This window comes from Erythrolamprus reginae, chromosome 6 (genome assembly GCF_031021105.1).
Source record: "Erythrolamprus reginae isolate rEryReg1 chromosome 6, rEryReg1.hap1, whole genome shotgun sequence".
In the NCBI taxonomy this organism is placed as follows: Eukaryota; Metazoa; Chordata; class Lepidosauria; order Squamata; family Dipsadidae; genus Erythrolamprus; species Erythrolamprus reginae.
The window spans coordinates 44,838,695-44,859,044 of NC_091955.1; the positions used below are offsets into that span (position 1 = coordinate 44,838,695).

The window sequence follows — 20,350 nt, forward strand, 5'->3', positions numbered from 1 at the left end:
CTTATGAACTTAATTGGTTCTGGAACGAGGTTCCTAAGGTGAAAAGTTCCTAAGATGAAACAATGTTTCCCATAGGAATCAATGGAAAAGCGAATAACACGTGCAAGCCCAAAACTTCATCCCTTTTGCCCATTACTGCCGGTATTTGGATCCTTGTTCGGGGGTGGGTGATGACGGGATGTGGTGGATGTGACATTCCCGGCGCTACTGCTGCTTCTCAAAGAGAAACCACCACCGCCGCCACCACTATCCTCTTGTCCTAGCAAGAGGGATGGAATCCGCCAGGATGTGGCAGCCCCACCCTTTAGGAGGGTGGGGCTGGAGCAGAGGGATGGCTACAAAGGGCCTGGTTCGGCAAAAGCACTCCTAGCGAAGGGGCTATGAGGGGTTTTTCTCCGATCGCTTCAGGGACTCCTGTCCTGCCCCTCTCGCAGCCCCTTCGCTGGGAGCGCTTTCATCCAGGGCTGTCAGTGAAGGGACTGCGGGAGAGGCGGGGCAGGCATTCCTAAATCGTTCAGAGAAAGCGCTCTCGCAGCTGCTTTGCTGGGAACGCTTTCACTGAGCGCTTCCGGAACGCCCGCCCTGCCTCTCCTGCAGTCCCTTCTCTGACAGCCCTGGACAAAAGCGCTCCCAGCGAAGGAGCTGTCAGAGGGGCAGGGCGGGCATTCCGGAAGCGCTCGGCGAAAGTGTTCCCAGCGAAGCGGCTGTGAGAGCGCTTTCTCAGAGCACTGTGGGAACGCCTGCCACGCCTCTCCTGCAGCCCTTTCACTGGGAGCGCTTTCGTCCAGGGCTGTCAGCGAAGGGGCTGCAGGAGAGGCGGGGCGAGGGTTCTGGAAGCACTCGGCGAAAGCGCTTCCAGTAAAGCGGCTTCGTTGGGAGCACTTTCTCAGACCATGGAATCCTGGCGGGGGGCTGTAATCAAATGGGAAATTGCGGCAGTGAGAGTCAAAGATAGGGAAATCCCGGCAGCAGTCATAGAGCGCACGTGCAGTACGAGAGCACACACGCAATAGGAGAGCGCCCGCACAGTAAGACAGCCCACGCACCCGGGCTCAGGTTCGTAAAACAAAAATGGTTCTTAAGACAAGGCAAATAAATCGTAAACCCCGGGTTCATATCACGAATAGTTCGTATGAAGGGGCGTTCATAAGACGGGTTATCACTGTAGAAGCAAATCCAATATGATCTTTGATTTGAAACTGGTTGATTTAAATGAATGGAAACACAAACCTTTGTGTTGATATGTAGCTCACGTTTTATTTATAAATATCAATGAATAAATAGTTCAACATTTTTAATTACAATTTAAATTGTTTTCATTTCATTGCAGTCTTGGACCTCTGGTGAGTAAAGTGAAAGAATACCAAGTAGAGACAATTGTTGATACACTCTGTACTAACATGCTTTCTGACAAAGAGCAGCTACGTGATATTTCAAGCATTGGTCTAAAAACAGTTATTGGAGAACTTCCTCCTGCATCTAGCGGTAAATCTTTCTTATTTCCTTCCCTTGATTATTTATTATTATCTGGTTTGATTTTAGTTGGTCAATCTCAATACAACTGAAGGTCAACAAATAATAATTATTTTTTAAATATTTCATTTGCAACTGGTTCTCTTTGTTGTTTAAGTACAGTGTTCCCTCGATTTCCGCGGGGGATGCGTTCCGAGACCACCCGCGAAAGTCGAATTTCCGCGAAGTAGAGATGCGGAAGTAAATACACCATTTTTGGCTATGGACAGTATCACAAGCCATCCCTTAACACTTTAAACCCCTAAATTGCGATTTCCCATTCCCTTAACAACCATTTACTCACCATTATTACTGGTACTCACCATTGAATAAGACGCTTAGTGATCCTGATATTTATAAACATAATTATTTATTAACAATAATTTTTTTTTGTTATTTATTTGCAAAAATTATTAGTTTGGCAATGACGTATGACATCATTGTGTGGGAAAAACCGTGGTATAGGGGAAAAAACCGTGAAGTATTTTTTAATTAATATTTTTTGAAAAACCGTGGTATAGGCTATTCGCGAAGTTCGAACCCGCGAAAATCGAGGGAACACTGTATCTTTATTCTGCTGTTTTAATTTCCAGCTTGGATTTTATGTGTTTCAAGAAAGGAAACAGGAAGACTTCAAAAAATAAAGCTGATAGATATTTTGGTCCTTGATTAATATTATCTGTATGGTATTATGTGACACAGCTGTATTGTGCAGCATGGCCTAGGATTTATGATGCAAACTTTATTATAACGCAACTCATTTTTAATAACAAACTCTGCCTGAACTGTGTGACATATTTGTGAGTGGTACAATGTGACATTGAATTTCACACAGAGCAGTCTATAATAGTGCATCTAAATTGTCTTTACCAGCAACTTTTTATTTATCTCAGTATCCCAATATGAGCCATTATGACAATTAATAGTGAATATTAATATTGCAAAAGTATCACTGCTTCTGAGAATACAGGGCGTGGACAAAAAAATGGAAACACTTGACTATTTGGCATCATAATGTTTGAACATGTTCAAAACAATCAAAAACGTGACATATTTTAATGTTTTTTAAAATTCTTTTATTTGATATGTTTTTTAAAACTACCTCTTTTTTTACAGAAATTTAAGGAAATTAGTTATAACCTTCTAGAAATTTATTTATTTATTTATTTTGTCCAATACACAATGGGGGTTTAGTGGGTATATATCTATTCAGTGTTCCCTCGATTTTCGCGGTGGATGCGTTCTGAGACCGCCCGCGAAAGTCAAATTTCCGCGAAGTAGAGATGCGGAAGTAAATGCATTATTTTTGGCTATGAACAGTATCACAAGCCTTCCCTTAACACTTTAAACCCCTAAACTGCAATTTCTCATTCCCTTAGCAACCATTTAGATTATTACCATGTTTATTTATTAAAGTTTATTAAAAAAAATATTTATTAAAGGTGGACAAAAGTTTGGCGATGACGTATGACATCATCGGGCGGGAAAAACCGTGGTATAGGGAAAAAACCCGCAAAGTATTTTTTAATTAATATTTTTGAAAAACCGTAGTATAGCCGTTTCGCAAAGTTTGAACCCGCGAAAATCGAGGGACCACTGTATACACATAGTAAAATACATGATGAAAGTTATAGAGGAGATACTCATAGTAAATTATATCTAAGAAATAATAGAAAAGAAGATATAGTAACAGAACATATCAATGAAAGAATAGAAGAAGAGATATAGGAATAGAAGAAAGGTATAGGAGATATAGGAGAGCAATAGGACAGGGGACAGAAGGCACTCTAGTGCACTTGTACTCGCCCCTTACTGACCTCTTAGGAATCTGGATAGGTCAATCTAAGGGTAAAGTGTTGGGGGTTTGGGGATGACACTATGGAGTCTGGTAATGAGTTCCACGCTTCGACAACTCGGTTACTAAAGTCACATTTCTTACAGTCAAGTTTGGAGCGGTTAATATTAAGTTTAAATCTGTTGTGTGCTCGTGTGTTGTTGTGGTTGAAGCTAAAGTAGTCGCCGACAGGCAGGACGTTGCAGCATATGATCTTGTGGGCAATACTTAGATCTTGTTTAAGGCATCTTAGTTCTAAACTTTCTAGGCCCAGGATTGAAAGTCTAGTCTCGTAGGGTATTCTATTTCGAGTGGAGGAGTGAAGGGCTCTTCTGGTGAAGTATCTTTGGACATTTTCAAGGGTGTTAATGTCTGAGATGTGATATGGGTTCCAAACAGATGAGCTGTATTCAAGGATGGGTCTGGCAAAAGTTTTGTAAGCTCTGGTAAGTAGTGTGAGATTGCCAGAGCAGAAGCTACGTAGGATTAGATTAACAACTCTTGAGGCCTTCTTAGCGATGTTGTTGCAGTGGCCTTTGGCACTTATATCTTTAGTTATTAGTATTTCCCCTTCATGGAAGAATTAACAGCCATCACTATTTAGAAATTTTGGCCAAACAAATTCATCCTATGGTTCAAGAACTGTTTCCAGAGGGGGATGCCATCTTTCAAGATGATAATGCACCAATCCATAGAGCAAGAATTGTTAAAGAATGGCACGAGGAACATTCTAATGAAGGTCAGCATCTCATCTGGCCACCACAATCACCAGACCTCAACATTATTGGACATTTATGGTCGATTTTAGAGATTCAAATAGGAAGTCGATTTCTACCACCACTGTCTCTAAAAGAACTGGAGGGTGCTTTAACTGAAGAATGGGCTAAATTTCTTTGGAAACAATTCACAATTTGTATGAATCAATACCTCGGAGAATTGAGGCTGTATTTGCCAGAAAAGGTGGATCAACACCATATTAAAAGATATTTTGATGATTTTTCAAGCTGTTTCCATTTTTTTGTCCACTCCTGTAAATGGCTCACTTATGTAGTTCCATATATTTACAATTTATAACTCATTTGTAAATTTAATTTGTATGATACCGTAATTCTCTTGCTTTTGACATTAAGTATAGTGTTATTTTTAATGTATTCAAAAGAACAAATAATCTAGGAATGGGGAACAGGAGGGAAGAAATATCTAATAGTTTTTTATCTGGTCTAGTTTGTAAAATAATTTGTACATGGTGGAACTTAGTTTTACCAGCATGGTATTCTAATATTCTTTTCCTAGATCATTCTCAAAAAGATCTGAATTATAACTGGAAGTTTAAGTAAGAAGTTGTGTATAAATTCCAGTCACTTTTGCTTGTGGTTTGTTGCTTTGCGTGCTGTGCACTTCTGATTATAACTTTCTAGATTTGTTGTATAATTTAACCAATTACATGTATTACAAAATGAGTAGCTTTTCATTTTGGAAATAGTACAAATATTTACCAATAATTACTAGTTTAATTTTCCTGATATTACATTGATTTTCAGGCTCTGCATTAGCAGCTAATGTTTGTAAAAAAATTACTGGGCGACTTACTAGTGCTATTGCAAAACAAGAAGATGTGTCTGTTCAGTTAGAGGCTTTGGACATCATGGCTGACATGTTGAATAGGTAAGCATATGCATTAAAGACACTCTTAGGCAGTACAGTGATCCCTCGGTTAGCGCGGGGGTTACGTTCCAAGACCTCCCGCGCTAACCGATTTCCGCGTTATACTGGATGCGGAAGTAAAAACACCATCTGCACATGTGCGCCATTTTTTTCATGGCCGCACATGCGCAGATGGTGGAGTTTGCGTGTGGGCGGCGGGGAAGACCAAGGGAAGGTTCCTTCAGCCGCTCAACAGCTGATCTGCTCCGCAGCGCGGAAGCAGCGAGGAGCCGAAGATGGGGTTTCCCCGTTGCCGCGGAGCGGATCAGGTGTTGGGCGGCTGAAGGAACCTTCCCTTGGTCTTCCCGCCGCCCAGGCAAAGGGGAAACCCCAAGATCGCTTGCCGCTTGCCGTATTGCAGCTTGGAGCCTTGCTTCGCCTCCTTTGCTGCAATACGGCAAGCGGCAAGCGATCTTGGGGTTTCCCCTTTGCCTGGGCGGCGCTGGGGCCATGCGGAGCCGCTCATCTAGGGGGGCGTGGACCGGCAAGGTGCCCTCCGCTCTCTCTCTTTCTCTCCCTGTTACCGGTGTGGTATAAGAGAGAGAAAGAAAGAGAAAGGAGGGCGACTTGCCAGTCCACGCCCCCCTGGATGAGCGGCCCCGCATGGCCCCAGCGCCGGACTCCGTTGCCGAACGCCGAAACCGGAAGGGGCGAGGTGGGGGGGGGGAGAACGGGAGACTCAGCATTCCGTCAGTCGCAGCGCTGGCTGTCAACTTTTCTTTTTAGCACTGGGGAGGCAAGTCAGCTCCTGCCCAGTTTTAAAAAGAAAAGTTGACAGCCAGCGCTGCGGCTGACGGAATGCTGAGCTTCCCGTTCTCTCTCCGCCCCCTCGCCCCTTCGCCCCCCTGTGTTCCTAGGAGAAGTGCTGGTGAGAAGCAGAAGGTCTGTCTTGCCTCAATCCCCAGCACTTCTCCTAGGAACACAGGGAGGCGAAGGGGCGAGGGGGGGGAGAGAAAACGGGAGGCTCAGGAAGGGAGCTCGGGAAGGAGCCCACGGTCAGTCGGCTGCGGGCGGGAGGAAGGCGATTGTTCCGCTGCCGCCAGCATGGCCTGGCTGGCAGCGGAAGATGTAACGGAGCCCACGGGGGATTCGCCTTCCTCCCACCCGCAGCCGAGACTGATCGTGGGCTCCTTCGCAACCTCGGAGAGCTTCCAGGGCATGAAAGCTCACGAAAACCAGGAAGCTCTCCGAGGTTGCGAAGGAGCCCACGATCAGTCGGCTGCGGGCGGGAGGAAAGCGAATGCCACGGGGCTGGGCTCGGCTCCCCCCTCGGCTCCCCCCCTTACCAGCCCCGCCGCGGAAGGCTCCATTCTGTTCCCTGCCGGCCCGATTGAGCGGCCGGCGGTCTCCATTCAGGGAACCCCTCCTCGGTGTCCCCGGCACCCAGCATCCCCACGCCGCCTCCACCTCCCGGTAATGCGCCCGACCTCTGCCTCTCTCTTTCTCTCTCATATACCACGCCGGCAACAGGGAGAGAAAGAGAGAGAGAACTAGCGTGGACTTATTTTTTATTTTTTAATATTTTATTTTTTTAATTAATATTTTTTGAAAAACCGCGTTGCAGCGTTTCGCGCTAATCGAGACCGTGCTAATCGAGGGATCACTGTATTTCTGCAAACTGCCCTATTCATGTTTGTCTATTTCAAAAATGCCTTGACAATATAATTTGTTGTATTGATACTGTTTTTTTAATGTTTTAAGGCAAGGAGGACTGCTTGTGAACTTCCATCCTTCTATTTTGACATGTCTGCTTCCTCAGCTAACTAGTCCAAGGCTTGCTGTGAGAAAAAGAACAATCATTGCTCTTGGTCATCTTGTTATGAGCTGTGGTAACATAGTGTTTGTGGATCTCATTGAACATCTCTTGACCGAGCTATCAAAAAATGATTCCATGTCAACAACAAGAACTTATATACAATGTATTGCTGCCATCAGTAGACAAGCAGGTCATAGAATAGGTAAATGAATTTATACAGTACTGCAGTTTTTCTCATGTTCATGTAAAGTGTTAAACATTTCATAATTATATAATTTTTTTTCTGACATCAGGTGAATATCTTGAGAAAATTATCCCTTTAGTAGTAAAGTTTTGTAACATAGATGATGATGAACTTCGAGAATATTGCATTCAAGCATTTGAATCTTTTGTTAGGAGGTAAGGTATTCAGTGCTTTATTTGATTTTTCTTCGCTACTTATATGCTATGAAAAAAAATTGTAGAGCCACAGAAAAAAGTTATTTTCTTGTGAAATCATGAAGTCTTTCCAGTGTTTGCCATTGAACTAAAATTTATTCCTTGTTCTTTTACTAATTCTGAATTATTTTTGTAAGATAAATAATATAACTATTTCAAAATACTGTCTTCTTAACATGTCCATGCAAATTAATAGGGTATTGCTTATCTGGTGCTTGAGATGTACTGTGACTTAAAATTTGCACTTCTCAAAAGTACCAATTGGAAAAATCTAACATAAAATACTTATATTATATATTAAGCAGGTTATGTGATATACAGTGGTACCTCAAGATACGAACCCCTCGTCTTACGAACAACTCGAGATACGAACCCTTGGTTCAGAAAAAATTTGCCTCTTCTTACGAACTTTTTTCATGTTACGAACGCCAAACCCGAACTTCCGGGTTGGCTTCGGGAGGTTGCTGGGAAGCTCCCCAGCCCGGCTGTCACCTGTTAAAACAGCCGAGCAGCTCCCCAGCAGTCTCCGAAAGCGGTTTGCTCTCCATGTGTCCTCAACCTTTCACGGAGGGTTTTCCACCTCTCCTCTTCCCAGTTTGCTCTCCATGTGTCCCCAACCTTTCACGGAGGGTTTTCCACCTCTCCTCTTCCCAGTTTGCTCTCCATGTGTCCCCAACCTTTCACGGAGGGTTTTCCACCTCTCCTCTTCCCAGTTTGCTCTCCATGTGTCCCCAACCTTTCACGGAGGGTTTTCCACCTCTCCTCTTCCCAGTTTGCTCTCCATGTGTCCCCAACCTTTCACGGAGGGTTTTCCACCTCTCCTCTTCCCAGTTTGCTCTCCATGTGTCCTCAACCTTTCACGGAGGGTTTTCCACCTCTCCTCTTCCCAGTTTGCTCTCCATGTGTCCCCAACCTTTCACGGAGGGTTTTCCACCTCTCCTCTTCCCAGTTTGCTCTCCATGTGTCCCCAACCTTTCACGGAGGGTTTTCCACCTCTCCTCTTCCCAGTTTGCTCTCCATGTGTCCCCAACCTTTCACGGAGGGTTTTCCACCTCTCCTCTTCCCAGTTTGCTCTCCATGTGTCCCCAACCTTTCACGGAGGGTTTTCCACCTCTCCTCTTCCCAGTTTGCTCTCCATGTGTCCCCAACCTTTCACGGAGGGTTTTCCACCTCTCCTCTTCCCAGTTTGCTCTCCATGTGTCCTCAACCTTTCACGGAGGGTTTTCCACCTCTCCTCTTCCCAGTTTGCTCTCCATGTGTCCCCAACCTTTCACGGAGGGTTTTCCACCTCTCCTCTTCCCAGTTTGCTCTCCATGTGTCCCCAACCTTTCACGGAGGGTTTTCCACCTCTCCTCTTCCCAGTTTGCTCTCCATGTGTCCTCAACCTTTCACGGAGGGGTTTCCACCTCTCCTCTTCCCAGTTTGCTCTCCATGTTTCCTCAACCTTTCACGGAGGGTTTTCCACCTCTCCTCTTCCCAGTTTGCTCTCCATGTGTCCTCAACCTTTCACGGAGGGTTTTCCACCTCTCCTCTTCCCAGTTTGCTCTCCATGTGTCCTCAACCTTTAACGGAGGGTTTTCCACCTCTCCTCTTCCCAGTTTGCTCTCCATGTGTCCCCAACCTTTCAAGGAGGGTTTTCCACCTCTCCTCTTCCCAGTTTGCTCTCCATGTGTCCGCAACCTTTCACGGACGGTTTTCCACCTCTCCTCTTCCCAGTTTGCTCTCCATGTGTCCTCAACCTTTCACGGACGGTTTTCCACCTCTCCTCTTCCCAGTTTGCTCTCCATGTGTCCTCAAGAGGAGAGGTGGAAAACCCTCTGTGAAAGGTTGAGGACACATGGAGAGCAAACTGGGAAGAGGAGAGGTGGATAACCCTCCGTGAAAGGTTGAGGACACATGGAGAGCAAACTGGGAAGAGGAGAGGTGGAAAACCCTCCGTTAAAGGTTGGGGACACATGGAGAGCAAACTGGGAAGAGGAGAGGTGGAAAACCCTCCGTGAAAGGTTTGGGACACATGGAGAGCAAACTGGGAAGAGGAGAGGTTCGGGGGGGGTGCTGGGAAGCCCCCCAGGCCGGCTGTCACCTTTTAAAACAGCCCGCCGAAAGCCGTTTTTTTGCGGGGGGGGTTTGGTTGCACGGATTAATTGACTTTACATTGTTTCCTATGGGAAACAATGTTTCGTCTTACGAACCTTTCGTCTTACGAACCTCCTCCTTGCACCAATTAAGTTCGTATCATGAGGTATTACTGTATATTTAGAATTCTGTAAAAGTATTCAACTTAAAACCACAATTGAGCCCAAAATTTAGGTTGCTAAGACACTGGTTACGTGAGCTTTGCCCCATTTTACAACTTTTCTTGCCACGGTTATTAAGTGAATCATTACAGTTGTTAAATTCATTACAAAAGTTGTTAAGTTAATTTGGCTTCCCCAATGACTTTGTTTGTCAGAAGATTGTAAAAAGTGATTACATGACCCTAGGATACCTCAATTGTCATAAATATGAACCGGTTGCCAAGTATCCAAATTTTGATCACATAAGCAACATGACTGATGCTACAACAGTCATAAGTATGAAAAATAGTCATGTCACTTTTTTCTGTTCCATTGTAACTTCAAATGGTCACTAAATAAATTGTTGCAAGTCAAGGATTACCTGTATAGAATATCTACAATAGAATATCATACAGTATACTGAATTCTTTTATATTAGATTTTCCAATTGGTTCTTTTGAGAAGTATTAATCAAACCTGAGAAATGTTTCTACTATTTATACTCTCATCTATAAAAGAAGTGAGAATTTTTGTTGTTTTGGTCTTATGAGATGGGAAGAAGTCTTGTAAATAACAGCTGAAAAATTCATCTTCATCTACAGTCAGGTCTTTGATTCTTTGGAGGCACTGTAGTGGGGAGTTGATGGAATATTTACTTCTCTTTGTGAGTTGTCCAAGATTTTTGTCAGTTCTTTAACAATGTTGTAAGTAGTAATGATACAATTGAATGGAGAGGTATGTCTGGCTTGTATGTTTTGGGGTGCCCATAGAGCATGGAAGGACAGGTCCCCTGCTATTTCATCTGCCATTTAGTGATTTGACCTTTTTTGGTAACGTCATTGAAATTTTGATTTGATTTGGTTGCCTGTTTGATCCAGTTGTATGAAGATAAAATCATGGTCTAATTTGATGTCACACACACACACTACGTATCGATAGATTCAAATAGGAAAAGGAATCCGTGACAGCACTACTGCACAACACACACCAGGCCTAACCAAATATACCTGGATTGAAAGTCAGATAATTATGGACCTTACAACCTTTACTAACCTATAACTATATACTTCCAGTTTAACAGACAAATATATCAACAAATCAAAGGAACATTCAGGAGCATGGGTTTAAGGATTCTTGTGTAACTGAAACCTGGCTGGGCCCGGAGGGAGGAGTTCCTCTCTCTGAAATTTGCCCAGCCGGGTTTCAGATATGGCAGCAGCCTCGACTCCGGGGAACGGGGGGAAGAGTGGCTATTATAGCCAGGGAGAGCCTTGGCCTGCGTAGACTCATTGCTCCAGAGATTGCGGGTTGCAAGTCCCTCCTTGTGAAGTTCGACTTAGGGGTTCAGGTGGGCCTGTTTCTCACGTACCTGCCTCCCAGCTGCGTGTCACAGGCCCTGCCTGTGCTACTTGAGGAGGTAGCCAGGTTGGCGGTGAAGTTCCCCAGACTTATTGTCTTGGGGGACTTCAATCTGCCGTCACTCGGCGAAACCTCTGGACTGGCACAGGAGTTCATGGCCACCATGACAGCCATGGGCCTGACCCAAGTAGTACAGGGTCCGACTCACGAGGGAGGGCACACATCTGACATGGTATTCCTCTCTGAGCAACTGAGTAATGGTCTGAGACTAAGGGGCTTAGAAGCATTGCCTTTGTCATGGTCAGACCATTTTCTACTGCGGCTTGACTTCCTGGCTCCAATCCTTCCCCGCAGGGAGGCGGAACTGATTAGGTTGTTCCGCCCCAGGCGCCTGATGGATCCAGAAGGTTTTCAGACGGCGCTTGGGGTTATTCCAGATACACTCGTCCACAGCTCGGCAGAGTCTCTGGCTGAGGCCTGCAACAAGGCTGCAGCAGAGGCTCTGGACCGAATTGCGCCGTTGCGACCTCTCCGTGGCGCTAGACCCCGTAGAGCTCCATGGTTCAATGAGGAGCTCTGGGAGTTGAAACGCCAGAAGAGACGTCTGGAGAAGCAATGGAGGAAGAGTAGGTCCGAATCCGATCAAACACTTGTAAGAGCTCACATTAAGACCTACAAAGTGGCGCTCAAGGCGGCAAGATGCGCGTATCATGCCGCCTTGATTGCATCAGCGGAATCCCGCCCGCCCACTCTATTTAGGGTGACCCGCTCCCTTCTTAGCCAGGGGGGAGTTGGGGAGCCCTTGCAGAGTAGTGCCGAGGAGTTTAACACGTTTTTCGCTGATAAAATCGCTCGGATCTGGGCTGACCTTGACTCCAATTGGAAAACAGAGTCGACTGACGAGTCAGTCGAGGTGACTGGGGCATGTACTTGTCCACCTGTCTGGGAAGAGTTTGATCTGGTGATACCTGATGAAGTGGACAAGGCCATTGGAGCTGTGAGTTCCGCCACCTGTTTACTGGAACCGTGTCCCTCCTGGCTGGTTTCGGCTAGCAGGGAGGTGACACGGAGCTGGGTCCAGGAGATTGTCAACACTTCCTTGGGGAGGGGGTCTTTTCCATCACCCTATAAAGAGGCGCTTGTGCACCCCCTGCTCAAGAAGCCTTCCCTGGACCCAGCCGTGCTTAATAAGTACCGTCCAGTCTCCAACCTTCCCTTTATGGGGAAGGTTGTCGAGAAGGTGGTGGCGCTCCAACTCCAGCGGTCCTTGTAAGAAGCCGATTATCTAGGTCCCCAGCAGTCTGCATTCAGGCCCGGCTAGAGCACGGAAACTGCTTTGGTCATGTTGATGGATGATCTCTGGCGGGCCCGGGACAGGGGCTTGTCCTCTGTCCTGGTGCTTCTTGACCTCTCAGCGGCTTTCAATATCATCGACCATGGTATCCTTCTGCGCCGACTGTAGGGGTTGGGAGTGGGAGGCACTGTTCTCCAGTGGTTCTCCTCCTACCTCTCCGGTTGGTCGCAGTCGGTGTTAGTGAGGGGCCAGAGGTCAACCTCGAGGTTACTCCCTTGTGGGGTGACTCAGGGGGCGGTCCTCTCCCCCCTGCTATTTAATATCTACATGAAACCGCTGGGTGAGATCATCCAGGGGCATGGGGTGAGGTATCATCAGTATGCGGATGATACCCAGTTATACATCTCCACCCCATGTCCAGTCAACGAAGCAGTGGAAGTGATGTGCCGGTGCCTGGAGGCTGTTAGGGTCTGGATGGGTGTCAACAGACTCAAGCTCAATCCGGATAAGACGGAGTGGCTGTGGGTTCTGCCTCCCAAGGACAATCCCATCTGTCCGTCCATAACCCTGGGGGGGGAACTACTGACCCCCTCAGAGAGGGTCTGCAACCTGGGCGTCCTCCTCGATCCACAGCTTAGAGAAACATCTTTCAGCTGTGGTGAGGGGGGCGTTTGCCCAGGTTCGCCTGGTGCACCAGTTGCGGCCCTATCTGGACCGGGACTCACTGCTCACAGTCACTCATGCCCTCATCACCTCGAGGCTCGACTACTGTAATTCTCTCTACATGGGGCTACCTTTGAAAAGTGTTCGGAAACTTCAGATCGTGCAGAATGCAGCTGCGAGAGCAATCATGGGCTTCCCAAGGCATGCCCATGTTACTCCAACACTCCGCAGTCTGCATTGGTTGCCGATCAGTTTCCAGTCACAATTCAAAGTGTTGGTTATGACCTATAAAGCCCTTCATGGCACCGGACCAGAATATCTCCGGGACCGCCTCCTGCCGCACGAATCCGAGTGACCGGTTAGGTCCCACAGAGTTGGCCTTCTCCGGGTCCCGTTGACTAAACAATGTCATTTGGTGGGACCCAGGAGAAGAGCCTTTTCTGTGGTGGCCCCGACCCTCTGGAACCAGCTCCCCCCAGATATCAGAGTTTCTCCCACCCTCCTTGCCTTTCGCAAGCTCCTTAAAACCCACTTCTGTTGTCAGGCATGGGGGAATTGAAAAATTTTTCTCCCTTCCCCCTAGGCTTATAGAATTTATACATGGTATGTTTGTTGGTATAATTGGTCTCTTAAATTGGGGTTTTTTAGATTACTTTTTAATATTAGATTTGTTACATTGTTTTTTATTGTTGTTAGCCGCCCCGAGTCTTCGGAGAGGGGCGGCATACAAATCTAAATAAACTAAACTAAACTAAACTTAACAGACACTGTAATGCAACAGCACTCCCACACCAATAATGTAAAATATTGCTCTAGCACATAGATGACACCTTTAATAAAAAAGGACCAACTAGAGAAAATACATGAATCTATCAGCAACATCTTCAAAAGAATAAAATTCACAAGGGAAGAAGAAAACAGCAATACAGTGGTACCTCTATCTAAGAACGCCTCTACTTAAGAACTTTTCTAGATAAGAACTGGGTGTTCAAGATTTTTTTTGCCTCTATTTAAGAACCCAAGCCTGGAAAAATTTCCCAGGAAATTTGAGAGCGACACGAAGGCCCACCCAGTTTCCTGCCATTCCTTCTTTAATCCCGGCCATCTTGGGCTTTTCTGGGCTGCCAGAGGAGTCTTTCAGTGACGCTTAAGCAGGCTTTGGAAGTCCAGAGCGAACGAAGCATTTTCCTTTCTCTGGATGCTTGGAGAAGGAATAAACCTCTGGCAGCCCAGAACAAATGGAGCGTTTTCCTTTCTCTGGGCACTTGGAGAGGGAATAAACCACTTTGCTGTGGTGACTCCCTCGCGCTGCCTCCCATACACCCAGCGAAAGGTTGCTTCCAGGAGCGTCTGGGCACGGAAAGGCAAAAGGGGGCGCTTCGCTCCAGCCAGATCAACTCGGCTTCAGCCAAACCAAGGAGTCACCACAGTGAAGGAAAGGCGCCGGCTACAAAGTGAACGAGAGGAGAGGGGAGCCCTTCAGCATGGGAAGGAAGAGGAAGCAGGTAGCAACAGCAGCCGCCTTTTGGTCAAAGGAGCGGGAGGATCCCCCCTCTCACCCGCCTGGGTTTCTCTCTCTAGTGCAGTGTATGGAAGGCAGCCTTGCGCCGGGTGTATGGGAGGCGCATACTCCTCGCCACCTCAGAGTCCCTCTTTTTTACAAAAAAAGCCTTAAAGTTTTGGATTTTTAAAATTCACCTCACCTCACCTTCTTCCTTTGGCAGTGACTGTCCTCCTCCTCTTCTTCCTCCTCCTCCTCTCACCCAAATTCCGAACTTTTATTTCTTTCCTAATGGGTTTGCACGCATTATTTGCTTTTACATTGATTCCTATGGGTTCTACTTAAGAACCTGGTCATGGAGCGAATTAAGTTCTTAAGTAGAGGTACCACTATACTACCTTTCTTGAATACTCTCATCAGTAAAGGCAGTGATGGCAAATTAGAAACACAAGTCTACCATAAAAGTACTAAAAGTAACCAAGTGCTCGACTACCAAAATAAAAACCCAACCTCCCACAAGAGAAGCTGTGGAAGAACACTTTTTAGATGATCAGACACACTAGAGCAAATCTGAACATTGGAAAAAAGAAACAGATCATCTATACAACATCTTCCAACAAAATAGATACCTAGGCAACTTTATAAAAAACTGCCTGACCACTCAATCTACTATAGTACATCCAACAAACTGTAAAAAGGATACATCAAAAACATCTCAGAAACCAACAACTGACTATTACAACTACATGGCATCACTGTAGCACACAAATCAACTAAAGCCCTCCAAAACTTCCCAAATAAACAAAAAGACTCACCTGCGACCCCCCTCCCCCAAGAAACCTAGTAATAATCTACAATACACACTAATGATTGTAAGAGTCACTGTGTAGGACAAACAGGCAGAAGACTAGCAGAGCATATCCCTCAATACCAAGTAGCAGTCAGGAGACATTATGAAAAATCTGTAATTTCACAACATGTGGATAGATTCAACCATAGTATCAATTGGGAACAGTGACCATCCTAAATCAAGCCAAGTCCAAAAACCCCCCCAAACCCACTAGAGAACTGGAAACCTGGCACTCAGACAAATCAGCCACCAGCAGGCACATAGAAATAAATAACTTCTACATGCTGCTCAAAAGAGATAATCAAAAAGCCAAAAAGGAAAAAGACCATCACCTCCCCATCATCAATCAACACCCTGTGAGCAGAGATTAACACCTAGATTAATGTTAGACCAACAATCAAGAAGTAAACAATACAATCAAGAAATTGCCAATGCAGATAAACAAGCTAACAGTAAACAATAGCCAATCAAGGAAATCGCCAAGATTACCCCCACCAACACTGACAAAGCAAGCCACTTGTATATAAAAATAAAAGCAAATCCATTCCCTTTTAGCATTGATCATGTTACCTAGTTTGGCAATGAAATATCTGCAAGAAGAGCACCAAGGACCCCCACAATCTAATCCTGAGCTACAAATACTCTCTTGCACTGGAGTCTCTGATCCAAATCCAGAAAGCTCTTATGATTTTCTTTTACATAAATTCTGTCATTGTATAACCTACTAAACATTGAAGGGAGTTAAATGTCATGTGGATTAGTTTGATACTTTTCCACTTTCTGTTACAGAGGACTTCCCCCTTCTTTTTGGTCCATACCAAACTTAGCTAAAAACTGAATCCTCACAAGAGGGAGAGATTCTTCTTTCTTATATAAGTATACATTTCAACTTACAATAAATCAAATGAGAAACTCTACAAATTGTTTGGATGGAGACAGATAAGAGATTTGTTTTGTTTACTAATTAACTAATAAAGAGAGCTGGCATCATCTCGGCACATTGCCATATCAAACCAGTAGTTTTGTTTGAGATGTTGATTAGCCAGAAATATGTTATAAACATAGTCAGCTGTTCAAATAAGTTAAACATACTTCTCTAAAAAATCTATGCCCTCTAAGTTCATCTTAAATGTTATGCACTTACTTTTAGAGGAAAGACGTGTACCATTCCAACAGCTTGACCTGAGAATTTCAGATTCTCAAGGAAAATAAAAGGAGCAGATGTACAGATAATGTTAAATGTGAAAGCCATATATAAATGCTTCAGGGCATAAGCATAATAACAGCATTTACATTATCCTTGTATGACTAAGTAATATAACAATGCTTAATTATTAATAATTGTTACTTTTATTATACAGATGCCCTAAAGAAGTTTATCCTCATGTAACCACCATTATAAACATTTGTCTTAAGTACCTTACCTACGATCCCAATTACAATTATGATGATGAAGATGAAGATGAAAATGCTATGGATGCTGATGGTGGGGATGATGATGACCAAGGTAGTTTGTGTTAGAAATAAAACACACACACACACGCACACACGTAATTCTTACAGATATAAATTGTATAAAATGCAATCTAGTATTAGAGTCTGAATTAGCAATTGCTAAATGTGTGTCTGTCTCTCTGTGTGTATAAAGTATGTATGTTATGTATGTGTGTGTGTGTGTGTGTGTGTGTGTGTGTGTGTATGCGTGCGTGCAGATTTTAGTTTAGTGTTATCTCTTATTTTTAATCATGACTACATATAACCTGGTATCTTTTTATTCTTTTCAAGGGAGTGATGATGAATATAGCGATGATGATGACATGAGCTGGAAGGTTAGACGCGCAGCTGCAAAATGCTTGGATGCTGTAGTCAGTACAAGGCACGAAATGCTGCCAGAGTTCTATAAGACAGTATCCCCTGCTTTAATTGCAAGATTCAAAGAGCGTGAGGAGAATGTAAAAGCAGATGTTTTCCATGCATATCTCTCTCTTCTAAAACAAACTCGACCTGTACAGAGTTGGCTCTGTGACCCTGATGCAATGGAGCAAGGAGAAACACCTTTAACAATGCTTCAGAGTCAGGTTAGTAAAGAAAAGTATCCATAGCACCAACATTTGATTATGCAAAGTGCTGTGTGTATATGTGTGTGTGTGTTTAAAACACTATACAATTATATTGCTCTTAATTGTAATGAACTTCTAGATCAAATACAAATATTTTGTGATATAGAAGCTTGAATCATTATGCTGTCCAGCTTTTAGACAGCTACTTTTGATTTGGAGATTAACAACTGCATCATAATACAGCAAAGTACAAAGGTATCTTGTGCTTGAATGTAGAAATATTCTGAGAATAGACTACTAGTCTAGGTGAGCACTTGGCCTAATCCAGCAGGGCTCATCTTTTATCCTTATTTCTATTGTTATATTAAAAGCCATTCATACTTTGCATATTTGTATAGGGAGAGTAATGGTTGTATTATTTTATGCACATATATACAGGTTCCCAATATTGTTAAAGCTTTGCATAAACAGTTGAAGGAAAAAAGTGTGAAGACTCGTCAGTGCTGTTTTAATATGCTAACTGAATTGGTCAATGTATTGCCTGGTGCTCTCACACAACACATTCCTGTACTTGTTCCAGGTATGATTTTGTGGATTTTGTTTTAAAACTATTACGAACTTTTAACATATTTTAACCACTGCTTACTTTTGAATCAATATTATATCTTCAGCCATTGTACAACTATGCTGTGGAATTATGTAAGAATTCATTTCAGATATGCTATTTGGCAATTGAGTCTCCAAATAGTATCACCCAAATATCCAAATTGAATCATTTACTTGAACTTTCTTGGGATGATTGACTTGACCCCTGCATTTTAGAATACAAAGCGAATAGAATAGAATTCTTTATTGGCCAATTGTGATTGGACACACAAGGAATTTGTCAAATATTTATGAATTGGAGACAGGAATAACCTGGATTGGTTGATTGACTGATGATTGATATTAATTAAGATCTGATTTCGTATTTTATATTTTTATACTATTTTATTAACTTTTTTAACTTTTTATCTTATTAACTTATTTATAAGGATAATTTTAATGTTTTAGTGTTTTAATTTTTTATTAATTGCTATTTTATACTGTTACTGATTTAATTGTTTTTTAATATATTGGGGGGCTAAGTAATGGATGACTGGGATAAATATGCCTGTGGGTATGAATGGAATGATGGGTATAATTGGGTTGGGGGGGGTGTTATGGTATGGATGAGTTGACTGATAGTGGTGTGAATGATAGATCTGGCCCACCTGACGCTCGGGAGACAGGAGAGGAAGGGGCACCGATCTCTGGGGTGGCAGAGGGTCGGAATATCCCTGTGTTGCTGGGGAGAGGCAGATATGGCGGGGGCCACAGAGCTAGCTGTTCCAGGGGAACGAGGGACCGTTGCTTATTAACAGTCCCTTGTTCCGGCTCTGTGAGCCCAATCTTGGGTACTGGTGATGAGTGTAACTCTGGCCCTGGACTCAGTTTGCTGCTGCTTAATGCCAGGTCGGTGGTAAATAAAGCTCTCCTCATCCGGGATCTGATCCTGGATGAGGAGGCCGACCTGGCTTGTATTACTGAAACCTGGCTGGGCCCGGAGGGAGGTGTTCCTCTCTCTGAAATTTGCCCAGCCGGGTTTCAGATATGGCACCAACCTCGATCCCAGGGAAGGGGGGGGAGGAGTGGCTATTATAGCCAGGGACAGCCTTTGCCTGCGTGGACTCATTGCTCCGGAAATTGCGGGTTGCGAGTCTCTCTTGCTGAAGTTGGACTTAGGGGTTCAAGTGGGCTTATTTCTCACGTACCTGCCTCCCAGCTGCGTGTCAAAAGCCCTGCCTGTGCTACTCGAGGAGGTAGCCAGGTTGGCGGTGGAGTTCCCCGGACTCATTGTCCTGGGGGACTTCAATCTGCCGTCACTCGGCGAAACATCTGGGCTGGTACAGGAGTTCATGGCCACCATGACAGCCATGGACCTGACTCAAGTAATACAGGGTCGGACTCACGAGGGAGGGCACGCACCTGACATGGTATTCCTTTCCGAGCAATTGAGAAATGGTCTGAGACTAAGGGGCTTAGAAGCATTGCCTTTGTCATGGTCAGACCATTTTCTACTACGGCTTGATTTCCTGGCTCCAATTCTTCCCCGCAGGGAGGCGGAACCAATGAAGATGTTCCGCCCCAGACGCCTAATGGTCCACAGTTCGGCGGAGTCTCTTGCGGAGGCCTGGAATACGGCTGCTGCGGAGGCTCTTGACCGGATTGCGCCTTTGCGACCTCTCCGTGGCGCTAGACCCCGTAGAGCCCCATGGTTCAACGAGGAGCTCCGGGAGTTGAAACGCCAAAAGAGACGTCTAGAGAAGCAATGGAGGAAGAGTAGGTCTGAATCTGATCGAACACTTGTAAGAGCTTTTATTAAGACTTACAAAGTGGCGCTCAAGGTGGCAAGATGCGCGTACCATACCGCCTTGATTGCATCAGCGGAATCCCGCCCGGCTGCTCTGTTTAGGGTGACCCGCTCCCTTCTTAATCAGGGGGGAGTTGGGGAGCCCTTGTAGAGTACTGCCGAGGAGTTTAACACGTTTTTCGCTGATAAAGTCGCTCAGATCCGGGCCGACCTCGACTCCAATTGTAAAACAGAGTCGACTGACAACGAGTCAGTCGAGGTGACTGGGGCACGTACTTGTCCACCTGTCTGGGAAGAGTTTGATCTGCTGACACCTGATGAAGTGGACAAGGCCATTGGAGCTGTGAGTTCCGCCACTTGTCTACTGGATCCGTGTCCCTCCTGGTTGGTCTCGGCCAGCAGGGAGGTGACACGGAGCTGGGCCCAGGAGATTACCAACGCTTCCTTGGGGAGGGGAGTCTTTCCAACACTCTATAAAGAAGCGCTCGTGCGCCCCCTCCTCAAGAAGCCTTCCCTGGACCCAGCCGTACTTAATAACTATCGTCCAGTCTCCAACCTTCCCTTTATGGGGAAGGTTGTCGAGAAGGTGGTGGCACTCCAGCTCCAGCGGTCCTTGGAAGAAGCCGATTATCTAGGTCCCCGACAGTCGGGTTTCAGGCCCGGTTACAGCACGGAAACCGCTTTGGTCGCGTTGATGGATGATCTCTGGCG

General features: G+C 45.0%; 1 protein-coding gene across 2 annotated transcripts in view; it reads left to right on the forward strand.

Annotated features, from left to right (window-relative positions):
• The window catches only part of CAND1 (cullin associated and neddylation dissociated 1), a 63,021-nt gene that overhangs the window by 23,011 nt on the left and 19,660 nt on the right, over positions 1-20,350 (forward strand). For both annotated transcript variants that reach the window (XM_070755510.1, XM_070755511.1), the window contains 7 exons: positions 1,331-1,485; positions 4,888-5,011; positions 6,752-7,008; positions 7,100-7,205; positions 16,549-16,694; positions 16,973-17,265; positions 17,686-17,827. In XM_070755510.1, coding sequence (XP_070611611.1) covers positions 1,331-1,485; positions 4,888-5,011; positions 6,752-7,008; positions 7,100-7,205; positions 16,549-16,694; positions 16,973-17,265; positions 17,686-17,827 — 1,223 coding nt within the window. The remainder of the gene's footprint in view (positions 1-1,330; positions 1,486-4,887; positions 5,012-6,751; positions 7,009-7,099; positions 7,206-16,548; positions 16,695-16,972; positions 17,266-17,685; positions 17,828-20,350) is intronic.